This window comes from Hypanus sabinus, chromosome 4, assembly GCF_030144855.1.
Source record: "Hypanus sabinus isolate sHypSab1 chromosome 4, sHypSab1.hap1, whole genome shotgun sequence".
Lineage (NCBI taxonomy): Eukaryota > Metazoa > Chordata > Chondrichthyes > Myliobatiformes > Dasyatidae > Hypanus > Hypanus sabinus.
This window is the reverse complement of record NC_082709.1, coordinates 125089416-125107780: the sequence shown is the minus strand read 5'-3', so window position 1 is coordinate 125107780 and position 18365 is coordinate 125089416. Positions and strand designations below refer to the sequence as shown.

The window sequence follows — 18365 nt, the reverse complement described above, 5'->3', positions numbered from 1 at the left end:
CTCTCTTATGTCACTTTTCTTTTTTCCAGCCTTTTCCTGTCCCAGCTTTAAAAAAAGTAACAGATGTCTGAATAATTTTCAATCTTTTGAATTGTTGTTCCTCCCAGTGCTGCTTAAATTAAAAGTTCACATCCATTCGTGTGTTTCGTCCAACCATGGATCACTCCATGTCTGCATTATGTAGACACTATCATATGTCTGGCTGGCTTAATTTATAGAACTGAATTTTACAAACACTGGTGAGATGAGAATGTGCATTTGTAGCATATGTTGCACATCAGGATAAATACTTTAGAAAAGAACCCCTTTTGAAACAAAGGCAATTAACATGTAGGAAAGCAGCATTTTTATTTAGACTGTGAGAAATGGTAACAAATCTGAAATGCACAGATTTCAAGTAAATAATAGATTACTTATCCTTAAGGTTTGCTTCTCTGAAGCATTTAAGGTAGAGCAGATGTAAATTGCCCATTGTTCTGCACTTTATCATTCATAGATGAAGTGGTATTTTAAAAAAGGATTTTAATGTCAGTGGGCTTCTTTTCTTAACAGGCAGCAGCTGCTTCTTGCAAGATCATGGGAAGAAGGAAATTTTATGATCTTATCATACAGGATAACCTTCAATATCAAAGGATGAAAGTAGCAGATGAAGCTGATATTGTTACAGCCAAAGATTATATGCAGGTTTGAAGAAGTAGTACATTTTCTTTGCTATACAGGGAGAATTCTTTGTTTATGGATGAAACAAAGCTGATGTCAGTGTATCAGCTTGCACTTAACTCCTGATACTTGCTTGCACTGGCATAAGTGAAACTGAATTCTGGGATTTGATCAACATTTTTTCTCAGTTTGTTTAGCACTAGCAATGAAAAAAAAATCTCGCTCTATAACTTCTGACTAGAATTTATGTATATTCAATGTCCAGGTAGAAAAATACAACATGCAATTGTGCGCTTGTAGTTCATATCGCTTTATTGGTATTGACTAATTATGGTCACATACCCAGTTTGAGCGAAAAGCTCATCTTGCATACTTTTCACACAGATCAAATCATTACACAGTGCATTGAGGTAGAACAAGGTAAAACAATAATAATGCAGAATAAAGTGTAACAGCTACAGAAAAATTCCAGTGCAGATGAGCAATAAAGTGCAAGACCATAATGAGGTAGATTGTGAAGTCAAGAGTCCATCTTATCAGATTACAGAATTCTTAATAGTCTTGCTACAGTGGGGTAGAAGGTGTCATTGAGCAATGGTGGTAGAAGCTTTCAGTTTTTTGTATCTTCTGCCTGATAGGAGAGGGGAGAAGTGAGTATGTCTGGGATGTGTGGGATCTTTGATTATGCTGGCTACTTTACACAAGAACCTAAGAAATAAGTGTAGTTGGAGGCCACCTGGCCATCAAGCCTGTTCCAACATTCAATATCATGGCTAATCTGGCTATGGACTGAGTTCCACCTACTTACCTCCATAACCCTTAATTCCCCTGCTATGCAGAAATCTTATCTGTGCCTTAAATACATTAATGAGGTAGCCTCTACTACTTCTCTGGGCAGAGAATTCCACAGATTCACTACTCTCTGGGAAAAATAGTTTCTCCTCATCTCTGTCCAAAATCTATGCTCCTGAAACTCAAGGCTATGTCCTTAGCTCTAGTCTTACCTACCAGTGGAAACAACTTTCCTGCTTTTATCTTATCTATCCCTTTCATAATTGTACATCCCCTCTCATTCTTCTGAAATCAAGCAACTCAAACTCTTCTCATAGGCTAACTCCATCTCCGGAATCAACCTGGTGAACCTCCTGTGCACCATCTCCAAAGCAAATATATCTTTCCTCAAGTAAGATGACCAGAACTATATCTGGTACGCCAGCTGCAGACTCACCAGTACCCTGTACAGTTGCAGTATAACCTTCTTGCTCTTAAGTTAAATCTAGCAATGGAGGCCGACATTCTATATGCTTTGTTGATAACCTGTTGCAACTGCAAAACCAATCTTTTGCAATTCATGCACAAGCACCCCCAAGTATTTCTGCACAACAGCATGCTGCAATCTTTCATTATTTAAATAATAATCTGATCTTATATTTTCCCTTCTGAAGTGGATGGCCTCACCTATACTCCATCTGCCAGACCTTTGCCAACTTACTTAACCTATCTGTATCTGTCTATGGACTGATGACAGTAAGAAGTATGGATGGAGTCTGTAGAGGAGAGGCTGCTTTCCATGATGCATTGAGCTCTGTCGATAACTTTCTGCTGTTCCTTGTGGTCATGTGCAGAGTAGTTAGTATACCAATGTGTTATGCATCCAAATAAGATGGTTTCTTGTCTGGTATTCTTTCTCTGGTACTTTTTCTTGCCCGGCATTCTTCTATGGTCCTTTCTCCTCCTCTGTGGAGAAATCAAATGCAGTGTTGTAGCAATTAGGTAACAAACACCACAAAAATTCTCATTAAAGTGGAAAGGGAACAAGAAATATCATGCAGAAATTATAAATATCTTAATGGGTTATGTACTTAAGTTAGCACAAATGCAGTAGGGTGATCTCAGAAAAGATCTGTGCATTCATGAAGCACTGATGGCTTGGCAGAAGTTCAACCCTAGTTCAATAACCATTGGAGAAGGCCATGCCAGGAACAATATCAGACATAGAAAAAAATGGTCAGGTGTCAGCCTGGCAAAACTTGCAGTCCAAGACAGCTTATGTGCTGAACAACAAAACCAATATACAAGGTAATTAATCTCACAATTTAAGATAAGACTGAAGATCTACAGTGCTCACATCTTGTCAAGAAATGTAGTGAACATTTAAAGAATTAACAGTGGAGGATGTTCCAAGACATGGTGATCCTGACCAATGATGTTCAGTTTTTTGTAGCTTCTGCCTGATGGCAGAGGGGAGAATTGAGTATGTCTTGGATGTGTAGGGTCTTTGTGTAGGATCAAATTTAGTACAAAATGCCTGAGATCTGGGGTTGGGGATATTGTGGATAGTCTGGAGGGTTGTCAGTGGTTACAGTGGGACATTGATAGGATGCAGAACTGGGCTAAGAAGTGGCAGATTGAATTCAACCCATATAAGTGTGAAGTGGTTCATATTGGTGGGTCAAATTTGAAGACGGAATATAATACTAATGGTAAGAACTCTTGGCAGTGTGGAGGATCAGAGAGATCTTGGGGTCTATGTCCATAGGACACGCAAAGCTGCTGCGCAGGTTGACAGTGTTGTTAGGAAGGCGTATGGTGTGTTGGCCTTCCTCAATCGTGGAAATGAACTTAGGAGCTGTGAGGTAATATTACAGCTATATAAGACCTTGATCAGACCCCACTTGGAGTACTGTGTTCAGTTCTGGTCACCTTAGTACAGGAAGGATGTGGATACTTTAGAAAGATTGCAGTGGAGATTTACAAGGATGTTGCCTGGATTAGAGAGTGTGCCTTATGAGACCAGGTTGAATGAACTTGGCCATTTCTCATTGAAGTGACAGAGGATGAAAGGTGACCTGATAGAGGTGTAAAAGATGATGAGAGGCATTGATTGTGTGGACAGCCAGAGGCTTTTTCCCAGGGCTGAAATGAGGTGCTTGGAAGTACGTACCAAGGGGATATCAAGGGTAAGCTTTTCACAGAGAGTGGTGGGTGTGTGGAATGCACAGCCGATGATGCTGGTGGAGGCGGATACAATAGGGTCTTTTAAGAGACTCTTAGGTAGGTACATGGAGCTTAGAAAAATAGTGGGCTATGCAGTAGAGAAATTCTTGGCAGTTTCTAGAGTAGGTTATATGAACATTTCTATGTTCTTGATCAAGCTATGCCTTTACCCAAGCTATTCTGATCTCAACTGAACACTAGTATGTACCTGACAATGCTGCTTCATCAATGACCTTCCTTCCATCATAAAATAAGAAGTGAGGATGTTTATTAATATTTTAAAAAATTCATTCACAGTTTCTCAGCAAATAAAGTGGCTCATGCCTGCATGCAATAAAACCTAGAAAGCAGTCAGGCATAGGCTGATAATATTGCAAATAACACTCATCCCATGAAACTGCCATTTCCAATAAGAGAATGGAACCATTTATTTTAGTAATTTAATGTCATTAACCTTCATTGAGTCATCTACCATCAATATACTTGGAATGAGCAAAAACTCAAGTGACCCAAGCACATAAATGCTATCACTACAAGAACAGGGCAAAAACTGGATTGCCTGTAATGTCTGATTGATTAGACAGTCCATAAGCTAAAAATCAAAATATGAAGCTTGACACAATGTAAGACAAAGCAGCTCACATGATTGGCATCTTATCCACCAACCTTAATCTTTATTCCGACTCTCACCAGTGCACAATGGCCACAGTATGCACCATCTTAAATACACTGCAGTTACTTCCCAGACCTCTCTAACAGCATCTTCCAAGCACAGAATCTCTACCACCAGATTGACAATACATTTAGTATGTATTTAACTTGCTGCAGTAGCTTCTTTAATGATAAAGCTATGTCTGAAGTTTCATTTAAATCAATTTTGTTCATAAAGCTTCATAGTGAACAATTTGTGAAAGTAAGAATTAATAAGACATCATCGCTGAAGAAAATGGTGGAGTTTGTCATCGAAATGTCGGTTTTAATCAATACCTGTACTTGGCCGGAAGCCCGAGAAGAGTTTATTCATAAGAGCTATTAAGTTACAGACTAAGGTGGTGTACACTTTGTAATTGATGGAGAATTGATAGCATAGGTGCCCAGTTTTGGAATGTTAGACTAATCATTGATCTACCATTTACAATGGCCGTAGATCTGTGTCACAATTGCTCTGAGTATCTTTACAGTGGAAGTGTCACTTAATCTTCATGAGTTTCTGCAAATACTTTCAAACATAGAACAGAACAGCACAGGAACAGACCTTTCAGCCCACAATTCTGTACTGAACCAGCTTAAAAAGTAAATTAAAAAAACAAAACTAATCCCTCCCACTTACGCAACATCCACATCCCTCCATCTACAGAACCTCATACTCATGTGCCCATCTAAATGTCTCTTAAAAACCTCTAACATATTTGCCCCTACCACCATACCAGACAGCACATTCCAGGTATCCGCCACTCTCTGAGTAAAAGACTTAACTTTCATATCCCCTTTGAGCCTACCCCCCACTCACCTTTAACACATGCCCTCTGGTATTAGACATTTCTACCCTGGGAAACAGATACTCTGTGTCTACTCTTATCTATACCTCTCATAATCTTATCAACCTCTGTCAAATCTCCCCTCAACCTTTGCTTCTACAAAGAAAACAATCCTAAGTTTGTCCAGACTCTCATGATAGCACATGCCCTCTAAACCAGGCAACATCCTGGTAAACCTCTTCTGCACCCTCTCCAAAGCCCCAACACCCTTCCTATAGTGGGGCAACCAGAACTGTACGCAATACTTCAAATATGGTCTAACCGGAGTTTTATAAAGTTGCAACATAACCTCTTGACTTTTGAACTCATTATCTCAATTAATAAAAGCAAGCATTCCATAATCCTTCTTAACCACCCTATCGACCTACGTAGCCAATTTCATGAAGCTATGAACTTGGGCCCCAAGATCTCTCTGCTCAAAACACTGTTAAGGTCTTGCACTCAACAGTGTACTGTCTCCTTGCATTTACCCTATCAAGGTGCAACATCTTACATTTATCTGGGTTAAGTTCCATCTGCCATTTCTCTGCCCATGTCTGCATCTCATCAATATCATGCTGTATTCTTTACCAGTCTTCTACACTATCCACAACTCCACCAATCTTACTAACCCAACCATCCACATTTTCATCCTGGTCACTTATATACATCACAAACAGCAGAGGTTCCAGCACAGATCACTGCGGAACAACGCTGATTACAAGCTTCCAACTTGACTAAGCCCCTCCGACCACTGGCTTCTATGCGCAAGCTAGTTCTGAATCCAAACAGCCAATTCGACCCGGGCCCCATGCATCCTAATCTTCTGGATTAGTCTCCCATGAGGGACTTTTTCAAACGCCCTACAAAAGTCCATGTAGACAACGTTCACTCCTTCAGTTCATGTGCAACCTGCCCCTCTTGTACAGGTCACCCCTTCCCCAGTAAAGGTTCCAATGATCCAAGAACTTGGAACCCTGCCCTCCTGCACCATCTCCTCAGCCACTCATTCATCTGCACCATCATCCCATTCTTACCAGGACTAGACCATGGCACTGGGAGTAAATGAGAGATTACTACCTTGGAGGTCCTTTTCTTCAGCCTCTCTCCTAACTCTATATATTCACTGCTTAGGACTTCTTGCCCTTTTTATGCCTATGTCATTGGTGCCAATATGCACCATGATCTCTAGCTGTTCACCCTCCCCCTTGAGAATATTCAGGAGGGAAGTGAGAGAGGGAAAGAAACTAGTGGGATTTTTCTGCTGCATTGCAACATGGGCTCAATGGGCTCTCTCTATGTTACAATAATTCTGTAACCATACCACTTTTTTAAGAAAGCATATTGTACAGTAGTGTTATGTACCTACTTAAAAGAATTATGAGGCCACCCATCTATGGATTTTATAATTGGTAATATTTTTATCCTAGGACTTGAGTACCTTTTAATAAATAATTAAAGAGCAAAGCTACTGTAGTATCTTTTCTGGAACCTGATGGTAAGCCAACAAATTAGAGAAGTGAAATAAAATATACATCAAATGAACCAAATAGATTATATCACATTCTAAGAATTAAGTTATCAGTGAGATATTTGTGTACTTATTTTGTGTTATTCTTCTGAAGTATGCAAGTAATCTGGATGAGACTCCAGCCTGCCTTGGGGGCAGAGAGAACTACTGGAGGATGTTGACCCTGACAAATCTGCCTAGAACAACAATCATGTATGATATTGTGGACTATGCGTACAGCAGAACTTTATCACAACGTTTAAAGGAGGAATTGCCAATACTGCTCTCCAGGCCAAGTACTGAAAGAATTCAGCTTCAACATATTAGAACTCTCTCTCAGACCAGGTACTTTTGATGAAACTTACATAATATTTTGTTTTTCAGAAATCAGAGTCCAATTATATAGAAAAGCTAGACTGACCAACAATAAACATGATATATTGAATACAGAACTACAAATTCATCAATGTCTTATTAATCAAACAGTTTATGTAGGGATGCATGAAAGTTCAGAAGAAACATTTTCCATTAGCATACTGTTTGATATTAGCAGCTGTTGTGAGTTGAATCTTTTCGTAAATAATAGAAAAGGAGATATTTGTCAGAACAGAGTATTGATAGTGGGAATCTAAACTGGGAATTTTCTACCATTTTGTGGCTCATTGAAGACCACTATTTCCACAGCAATTTGACTTGCAGTACTGATTTTCAAAGTCCTGCTTTCCAAAACCTTAATTATTGGTGAATTCAGTACTTCTATGGCTGGATATGATCAGTGTTATCATCTTTCTTTCTCTCATCTTATGTTCAAGTTCAAGTTTATTGTCATTCAATCGTATGCCTGTATATCACCAAATGAAATAACGTTCCTCCAGGCCAAGGTACACAACACAGTACAATATAATTCACACACAACACATAAAATAATATTACCACAAAGAAATTAAAAAACAATAAAATATATTTTAGAAGATTGACATAAGGTGCATTTACAACACAAGTTAAAAAGTAAACAGTATAACACAACTGAAACTTCATAAGCAATGAGATGTCTGTGATGGCAGGAAGATCAGTAACTTCATGGCCTGGGGGAAGAAGCTGCTTCCCATCCAAACAGTCCTTATCCTATTGCTGTGGTACCTCCTGACTGATGGTTGGGGGGAGGGTCAAAGAGCTTATGGAATGGATGAGAGGGATTCTTGGGAATGCTAAGGGCTCTGTGTATGCAGCACTCCTGATAAATATTCTGAGTAGATGGAAGAGAGACCCCAATGGCTCTCTCAATCCTTCAGAGGGTCTTGCAGTCAGATGCAGATGCGGTCTTGCGGTCTAACTCCTATACCAAACAGTGATGTAGCTGGTCATGGCACTCTCAATGGTGCTTCTGTAAATGTTGGTTTGAATGTCCCCACCCTTGCTTGCCCAAATCTTCAAAGGAAGTGAAAACACTGTTGTGCTCTCTTGACTAAAGAATTGGTGTTGAGGGACCAGGTGAGATCATCTCCCAGAAACTTGGTGCTCCTAACTCTTTCCATGGAGGAGCCATTTATGTGTAGTGAGGAGCAGCCAGCCTGCACCTTCCTAACGTCCACAATCATTTCTTTAGTCTTGTCCACATTGAGATGCATTATTGTGCTCGCACCATTCTATCATCTGCTCTATCTCCTCTCTGTATGTTGTTTCATTATCATTGTTAATGAGGCCAACTACTGCTGTGTCATCAGTGAACTTGATGTTTCAGTTTGAGCTGGATCTAGCAATGCAGACATGCGTCAGCAGTGGGCTGAGCACGCAGCCCTGAGGGGCATCAGTGCTCAACGTGATGGAACTAGAGATGTTGCTGCCAACATGTAATGACTGTGGTCTATGTGTTAAGTCCAAGATCCACTTACAGAGAGAGATGCTGAAACCCAACGGGACAGTTTACAACCAACATCTGAGAGATGATGGTATTAAACACTAAACTGAAGTCGATAAAGAGTATCCTGGCTTATCTTCCACCATTTTCCAGGTGGGCCATGGCGCAAAGGTTATGGCATCAGTGGACTGATTTGAGCAATAAGCAAACTGGAAAGGGTCTAATGTAGCAAGAAGATGGGATCTAATGTGGTCCATAACCAGCTGCTCTGAGCACTTCATTATTGTTGGACAGCGGCAGATCACATTCTTGGGCCCTAGAATGATAGTGGCTGCCTGAAGCTTGCGGGATCAAGGACTGTTCCAGAGAAATGTTCAAGATATCTGTTGGAACTTCTGTTATCTGGGCTGCACAGTCTCTCAGCACCAATCCGATATATTATCAGACCCTGGAGCTTTACATGGACAAGGATCTTCCTGAATTCAGTTGTAGCCAGACAGACTGCCTGCTCCTTGGTGGGGAGTGGGGGAGGGATCCTTCCTCGCTTGTACATCATTCCATGCAACAAACCGTGCACAAAAGACATTCTACCTATCAGGATGAGAGGCATCACTATTTTTGACATGCAGGGTAGACTTGTAGTTCATTATGGCTTGAATATCCTTTCACATCCACCTTGTGTCTCTGTTGTCACAGAAATGGCTGTAAAATCTCTGTGAATAATCCCATTTTGCCTTCTTGATGGTATGGGAAAGAGCATTTCTTGCTGATCTAAAAGCTGTCTTATTCCATAATCTGAAGGCAGTATCCCAATCTCTCAATGGTTCCCGGACCTTTGTTATCAGCTGTGACTTCTGATTTGCCTTCTGCTTCTGATTTAACAAGTTTATTGGTTATTTCATTGAGATATTTTCTCTCCTTCTCTTTCAAAATTTTCACTGAACTATTTTTCAGGGTAATGTGTCAAACTCCTTTTCTAAAATTGTCTTAAGCTATAACAAGGGTGTCTAAATCATAGCACATGAACTTTATTTGGCCATCCTATAGCACAGGTGCAGCTTTCAGAGATGCAGACAAACTCAGGCTCTTTTTTGTTTAAAATTCAGCAGAAACAAAGTCCATCCCACTGTTCCTTCTAACCTTGGCATGCATGAAGGTGGTTGGGCTTAGGATTGGGTGGGTGATGTGATGTCCAGAGCATCTTCTTTTCTAGCCTGAGCTGACTAGCCATAGAGAACTGTGTTTTGTATTATAGCACTCTTGGATCATATAGCAAAGACCAATAGTATTCAGCCATTATGGTGGATACAAATGGTATACTGTGATCTGCTTGTAGAATATTTCTGCAGAATATGATAAGTTATGCTTATGACCATTAAGACTTAAACCTGCATTAACCTTGAGATGACTGTATTAACACCTAAATTGTAAAAACTACAGCAATGTAAGAAAGAATAGAAATTTTAAGCTAGGTTTGGAAGAAGTTTGTTTTCACTGTTAACGATAGCAGACCGCTGTGCCTTATTTATAAACCAGTGCACACTGATCACAAAGTAATCAACTATACATGCCCCTTCAAAATGAATCATTGGCAAGTGCTTACTGTAAATTCTACTGAATTAAAATTTAAAGTAGAACAAGATAAATGTATTAAAAGTACAGATAGAGACATAATTCTTTTATTCAATAAGAAAACTAAAGAACAAAAGAAACTAGTTTTATTTCAGGCGCTATCGTTTGATCTTAATTTACATATTTTGAAAGGGAATTTGTTAAGATGACAATCTTAGATCAAAATATCAAAACCTCAGTGATGGTTTTACTAATTTCATTCCACCCGACAGAGAAACTCATCTTTCAGATATGGTAGAAAGGCTGCAAAACAAGTTGAAAGTTCCTCTACCATTCAGCATCACTATCAACAAATTCACAGCCGTACAACATAAACCAGAACTATCAATATGTATATCCACTATATTCTCTTGGATGAAACTCTGAAACAAGAAATGCCAGACTAAGTGTTGCTATAAGAAATAATCCACAATGTATTACTAAGAATACACTTGCAAAACATTGGACAAAGCTGATATGCCAGTTATAAACTTCTCAGCATTACAACAGATGAAACATTTACAATTGTGGGAAAAATCATAAGCCTCAGACTCATAGAAACAGAAAAACCTACAGCGCAATATAGGCCCTTGGGCCCACAAAGTTGTGCTGAACATGTCCTTCCCTTAGAAATTACTTGGTTTACCTATACCCCTCTATTTTTCTAAGCTCCATGTACCTATCTAAAAGCCTCTTAAAAGACCCTATCGAATCCACCTCCACCACCGTGCCTGGCAGCCCATTCCACGTACTCACCACTCTGAGTAAAAAACTTACCCCTGACATCTCCTCTGTACCTACTCCTCCCCAGCACCTTAAAGCTGTGTACTCTTGTAGCAACCATTTCAACTCTGGGAAAAAGCCTCTGACTATCCACATGATCAATGCCTTTCATCATCTTCTACAGCTCTCATCCTCCTTCGCTCCAAGGAAAAAAGGTCAAATTCACTCAACCTACTCATAAGGCATGCTTCCCAATCCAGACAATATCCTTGTAAATCTCCTCAGCACCCTTTCTATGGCTTCTACATTCTTCCTGTAGTGAGGCGACCAGAACAGAGCACAGTACTCCAAGTGGGGTCTGACCAGGGTCCTATATAGCTGCAACTTTACCTCTTGGCTCCTAAATTCAATTCAATGATTGATGAAGGCCAATACACCATACGCCTTCTTAACCACAGAGTCAACCTGCACAGCTGCTTTGAGTGTCCTATGGACTCGGACCCCAAGATCCCTCTGATCCTCCACACTGCCAAGAGTCTTACCATTAACACTATATTCTGCCATCATATTTGACCTACCAAAGTGAACTATCAATGTCCTGCTGTAACCTCTCCTGTCCCCATTGATGATGCAAAGATCATTGCCAGAGGCTCAGCAATCTCCTCCCTCACCTCCCACAATAGCCTGGGGTACATTTCATCCGATCCCGGTGACTTATCCAATTTGATGCTTTCCAAAAGCTCCAGCTCATCCTTTTTCTTAATATCTACAGGCTCAAGCTTTTCAATCTGCTGCAAATCATCACGACAATCACTAAGATCCTTTTTCATAGTGAATATTGAAGTAAAGTATTCATTAAGTACCTCTGCTATTTCCTTCGGTTCCATACACACTTTCCCATTGTCACACTTGTTAGGTCATATTCTTTCACATCTTATCCTCTTGCTCTTTACATACTTGTAGAACGCCTTGTTGTTTTCCTTAATCCTGCCTGCCACAGCCTTCTCATGGCCCCTTCTGGCTCTCCTAATTTCATTCTTAAGCTCCTTCATAGTAGCCTTATAATCTTCTAGATCTCTAACATTACCTAGCTCTTTGAACCTTTGGTAAGCTTTTCTTTTCTTCTTGACTAGATTTGTGGCAGCCTTTGTACCACCACAGTTCCTGTACCCTATCATAACTTCCCTATCTCATTGGAACGTATCTATACAGAACTCCACACAGATATCCCCTGAATATTTGCCACAATTCTTCCGTGCTTTTCCCTGAGAACATCTGTTTCCAATTTAAGCCTGCCTGATAGCCTCATAATTCCCCTTACTCTAATTAAATGCTTTTCTAACTTGTCTCTCTCTCCGATGCTATTGTAAAGGAGATAGAATTATGATCACTATCTCCAAAATGCTCTCCCACTGAGGGATCTGACATCTGACTAGGTTCATTTCCCAATACCAGATCAAGTACAGCCTCTCCTCGTGTAGGCTTATCTACATATTGTGTCAAGAAACCTTCCTGAACACACCTAACAAACTCAACCCCATCTAAACTCCTTGCTCTAAGGAGATGCCAATCAATATTTGGGAAATTTAAATTTTCCATCACGACAACTCTGTAATTATTACACCTTTCCAGGATCTGTTTCCCTATCTGCTCCTCGATATCCCCGTTACTATTGGACAGCCTATAAAAAACACCCAGTAAAGTTATTGAGCCCTTTCTGTTCCTAACCTCCACTCACGGAGACTCTGTAGACAATCCCTCCATGGCATCCACCTTTTCTGTAGCCATGACACTATCTCTGATCAATAGTGCCAAGCTCCACCTATTTTGCCTTCCTCCCTGTCCAGGTGGCTGGGAGACTCCAGGGCCTCCCACATCTGACACTGAGCACAGAAAACTGGCCTCACACACATTGTTCCTCCTTTCAGCAAATAACACAGTTAAACCTACCTTGCCTCGTCCCATTGAGCCAAAGCCCTATCACTCTGCTACCTCTCACTCCACTACCCGCTGGATATGGCGGTCTTCTTTTTAAACCTCTCACGCTCTACTGGCTGATGTCACGCGCCTGTGCAGTATTGCCTCTTTTTTACCCCAAGTAGTAAAAAGCTCCCTTTGCTCCGAAAAATCAGCTGTTCAGTCTCAGCTTTCTTGCTCCAAATTAAAAACCGTTGAAGATTCCTGAAATACAATCCCAAATTTCAAGAAAGTTCGTTGCATCATCATTCATCGTAGCAGATACTTGAAGTAAGAAAATGTTATAAAACATATCCTTGAAATTATTCACCTCATCTGCTCATATGCAAGACTTAACAGTTCAAAAATGCAATTAAAGATCTGAAATTTGAATACATAAGTACCTAAACACACCTTATTGTGAGATGTCAGATGGTAGCAAAACATTAAGTAGTTTTGTCAAATGATGAAGCCATCATACTTTCCTTGAAGAAAAAGGAAAGTTAACTTGAAGATGAGCTAGGGACATAGGATCATACTTTTTAAATGATATTATGGGGCAACTGAAAGCTCCCAGTTGAGGAAGGATATTTGATTTAACTTGGATGTCTTCAGCTTCCACTTTAAGTTAAAGCTTCTATAAATATAAGGTTAAAAAATTTCAAGTGCATCCCATCTCAAAAGAAGTGAGAACATGCTGCAAGTCATCCAAGATAATGATCACCAACAAAGAAAACAAAGGCAGATTACAATGATTTCTTTGTTACTTTCAAATCAGTTTACCTTACACCCAGGAAGGATCGGGACTGATGTCCTAGTGAGGAATATTTTCTAGCGCTTTTGGCAAGAGTTTACACTAGAACAGCAGGAAGATATGCACTTAACAGGATGGCCGAGGGAAGAGAAACAGGGACTGTTGTGTTCTTTATATTCATTCGTACTATGGGTTACTAATAAAGAACCATGTTCTGGAAGAAATAGAACTTTTATTTAACAACATAGAACATTAGAACCATAGAACATTACAGCACAGAAACAGGCCTTTTAGCCCTTCTTGGCTGTGCCGAACCATTTTTCTGCCTAGTCCCACTGACCTGCACCTGGGCCATATCCCTCCAAACCCCTCTTATCCATATACCAGTCCAAGTTTTTCTTAAATGTCAAAAGTGAGCCGGCATTCACCACTTCATCTGGCAGCTCATTCCACACTCCCACCACTCTCTGCATGAAGAAGCCCCCCCCCCCCAATGTTCCCTTTAAACTTTTCCACCTTCACCCATAACCCATGACCTCTGGTTTTTTTCTCCCCTAGCCTCAGTGGAAAAAGCCTGCTTGCATTCACTCTATCTATACCCATCATAATTTTACACTTCTCTATCAAATCATCCCTCATTCTCCTACGCTCCAGGGAATAATGTCCTAACCTATTCAACCTTTCTCTGTAACTCAGTTTCTCAAGTCCCAGCAATATCCTTGTAAACCTTCTCTGCACTCTTTCAACCTTATTAATATCCTTCCTGTAATTAGGTGACCAAAACTGCACACAATTCTCCAAATTCGGTCTCAGCAATGTCTTATACAACCACACCATTACATTCCAACTCTTATACTCAATACTTTGATTTATGAAGGCTAATGTACCAAAAGCTCTCTTTATGACCCTATCTACTTGTGACACCACTTTTAGGGAATTATGTATCTGTATTCCCAGATCCCTCTGTTCTACTGCACTCCTCAGTGTCCTACCATTTACCTTGTATGTTCTACCTTGGTTTGACCTTCCGAAGTGCAATACCTCACGCTTGTCCGCATTAAACTCCATCTGCCATTTTTCAGGCCATTCCTCCAACTGGTCCAAATCCCTCTACAAGCTTTGAAAACCTTCCTCACTGTCCACTACACCTCCAATCTTTGTATCATCAGCAAATTTGCTGATCCAATTTACCACATTATCATCCAGGTCATTTATATAGATGACAAATAACAATGGACGCAGCACTGATCCCTGTGGCACAGCACTAGTCACAGGCATCCACTCAGAGTAGCAATCCTCCACTACTACTCTCTGGTTTTTTCCATTGAGCCAATGTGTAACCTCCCATGTGGGACCTTGTCAAAGGCCTTACTGAAGTCCATGTATACAACATCCACTGCCTTCCCTTCATCCACTTTCCTGGTAACTTCCTCGAAAAACTCTAATAGATTGGTTAAACATGACCTACCACACTCAAAGCCATGCTGACTTTTTCTAATAAGTCCCTGTCTATTCAAGTACTTGTAGATCCTATCTTTTAGTATTCTTTACAATAATTTACCTACTACCAATGTCAAACTTACCGGCCTATAATTTCCCGGCTTACTTTTTGAGCCTTTTTTAAACAAGGGAACTACATGAGCTATCCTCCAATCCTCCGGCACCTGACCCGTGGATATCAACATTTTAAATATTTCTGCCAGGGCCCCTGCAATCTCAACACTAATCTCCTTCACGGTCTGAGGGAATACCCTGTCAGGTCCTGGGGATTTATCTACTCTGATTTGCCTCAAGACAGCAAGCGCCTCCTCCTGTTTAATCTGTATAAGTTCCATGACCTCCCTACTTGTTTGCCTTGTTTCCATAGACTCCATTCCAGTTTCCTTAGTAAATACAGATGCAAAAAACCCATTTAATATCTCTCCCATTTCTTTTGGTTTCATACATAGACGATCACTCTGATCTTCAAGGGGACCACTTTTATCCCTTACTACCCTTTTGCTCTTAACATACCTGTAGAAGCTCTTAGGATTATCCTTCACCCTGACTGCCAAAACAACCTTATGTCTTTTAGCCCTCCTGATTTCTTTCTTATGAATTTTCTTACTCTTTTTATACTCCTCAAGCACCTTATTTCCTCCCTGTTGCCTACACATGTTATACATCTCTCTCTTCTTCTTTATCAGAGTTCCAATATCCCTTGAGAACCAAGGTTCCTTATTCTTATTCATTTTGCCTTTAACCCTGACAGGAACATACAAACTCTGCACGCTCATAATTTCTGCTTTGAAGGCCTCTCACTTACCAATCACATCCTTGCCAGAGAACAACCTGTCCCAATCTACACTTTTTAGATCCTTTCTCATTTCTTCAAATTTGGTCTTTTTCCAGTTTAGAACTTCAACCCGAGGACCAGATCTATCTTTACCCATGATCAAGTTGAAACTAATGACATTATGATCACCGGAACCAAAGTGTTCCCCTACACACACTTCTGTCACCTGCCCTAACTCATTTCCCAATAGGAGATCTAATATTGCATCCTCCCTAGTTGGTACATCTATATATTGACTTAGGAAATTTTCCTGAACACATTTTACAAACACTAACCCATCCATTAACAGTATGGGAGTCCCAATCAACGTGTGGAAAATTAAAATCCCTTACAATCACAACTTTCTGTCTCCTGCAGTTGTCTGTTATCTCTCTGCAGATTTGCTCCTCCAATTCTCACTGATTATTGGGTGGTCTATAATACAACCCTATTAATGTGGTCATACCTTTCCTGTTTCTCAGCTCCACCCATACGGCCTCAGTAGACAAGCCCTCTAATCTGTCCTGCCGAAGCACTGCTGTAATATTTTTCCCTGACTAACAAAGCCACCCCACACCCTTCATCCCTCTGCCTCTATCACATCTGAAACATCGGAACCCTGGAACATTGAGCTGCCAGTCCTGCCCCTCCTGTAGCCAAGTTTCAGTAATGGCTATGATATCATAATTCCATGTGTCAATCCAGGCCCTCAGCTCGTCTGCCTTTCCCACAATACTCCTTGCATTGAAATATATAAACCTCAGAAGATTATTACCACCATACACAACCTTGCTATTTGTGACTTTGCATGAACTACTAACATCATTTATTTTTACCCCCGTTCCACTATCTACTCTGGCACTCTGGTTCCCATCCCCTGCAAATCTAGTTTAAACCCTCCCCAATAACACTAGCAAACCTCCCTGCAAGCATATTGGTCCCCTTGTAGTTCAGGTGTAACCTGACTCTCTTGCACAGGTCCCACCTCCCCCAGAAGAGGTCCCAATGATCTAGAAATCTGAAACCCTGCCCCCTACACCAGTTTCTCAGCCATGTGTTCATCTGCCAGAGCATCCTACTCTTACCCTCACTAGCACGTGGCACAGGCAGCAATCCAAAGGTTACTACCTTCGAGGTCCTGTTTTTCAACTTCCTACCAAGCTCTCTGTACTCACTCTTCAGGACCTCCTGGCTTTTTCTACCTATGTCATTGGTACCGATGTGTACCATAACATCTCGCTGATCACCCTCCCACCTCAGAATGCTGTGTACGCGATCAGAGACATCCCTGACCCTGGCACCCGGGAGGCAACAAACCATCCGGGAGTCTCTGTCACGACCACAGAATCTCCTGTCTGTACCCCTGGCTATGGAGTCCCCTATCACTACTGCTCTCCTCTTCTTCCTCCCTCCCTTCTGCACTGCAGAACCAGACTCAGTGCCAGAGATCCAGCTGCCGCAGCTTGTCCCAGGTAAGCCACCCCCTCCAACGGTATCCAAATCGGTATGCCTGTTCTGGAGGGGAATGGCCACAGGGGAACCCTGCACTACCTGCCCTTTCCCCTTCCCTTGCCTGATGGTAACCCAGTTACCTGTGCCCTGTTTCTTAGGTGTAACTACCTCCCGGAAGCTACTATCTATAAACTGCTCAGTCTCCCGAATTATCCAGAGGTCATCCAGCTCCTGCTCCAGTTCCCTAACGCAGACTGTTAGGAGCTACAACTGGATGCGCTTCTTGCAGGTATCATTGTCAGGGACACCGGAGGTCTCCCTGACTTCCCACATCCTGCAAGAGGAGCATTTCAACATCCTGCCTGGCATATTCTCTAGTCTGAACAAAATAAAAGAAAAACAGAAACTTACTAGAACCTACCCTCACCTCTGCCTGTTTCTCGTTGAAGCCTGATTGAGCCAAAGCCGTCCCACTCTGACTCAGTCCACTCCAACGATGGCCGCAACAACAATGACTGCTGTATATGGCAGTCTTTCTTTTAAACCTTGGTGCGCTACGTCACACACCTGCACAGTCTAGCCTCTTTTCCCCGAGCTGTTAAAGAAAAGAAAAACGACCTTCTCTCTGTGATGCCTTCAGTCTTCCACTCTCAGCCTCCTGCTTCGATTGAAACAACCACCATGTTTTTACAGTGCCATGTTTCTCGATCTTTCTATCATTCCTGTGCATGCTCAGAACTCTCTTCAATCACTTTCTTACATGTCATATCACCACATCTTCCTTTCCTTAAAAAGAAAAACAATTAGCAACATGACCAGAGCAAATGCTTAATTTAACATGTCTCTGTCGGTCTCTCTCGGGTTTATGAACACGAGTAGACCTTCTAAGTGGTTCAGACAGTTCTTGTGTTTTGTTGGTATTTCCATGTTTTATTTGGTCTGCATCAGTTAACTGAAACTCTGAAATTGGCTCTTTCATGAGGTCTTTGCGATTTCTTCTTAACACTGCTCCT

At 41.1% G+C, this 18365-nt stretch overlaps 1 protein-coding gene across 3 annotated transcripts in view; it reads left to right on the top strand.

Moving 5' to 3' along the window:
- Nucleotides 1-18365, top strand: part of c4hxorf58 (chromosome 4 CXorf58 homolog) — a 62077-nt gene that overhangs the window by 22536 nt on the left and 21176 nt on the right. For all 3 annotated transcript variants that reach the window (XM_059966163.1, XM_059966161.1, XM_059966162.1), the window contains exons 6-7: nucleotides 553-684; nucleotides 6800-7029. In XM_059966163.1, coding sequence (XP_059822146.1) covers nucleotides 553-684; nucleotides 6800-7029 — 362 coding nt within the window. The remainder of the gene's footprint in view (nucleotides 1-552; nucleotides 685-6799; nucleotides 7030-18365) is intronic.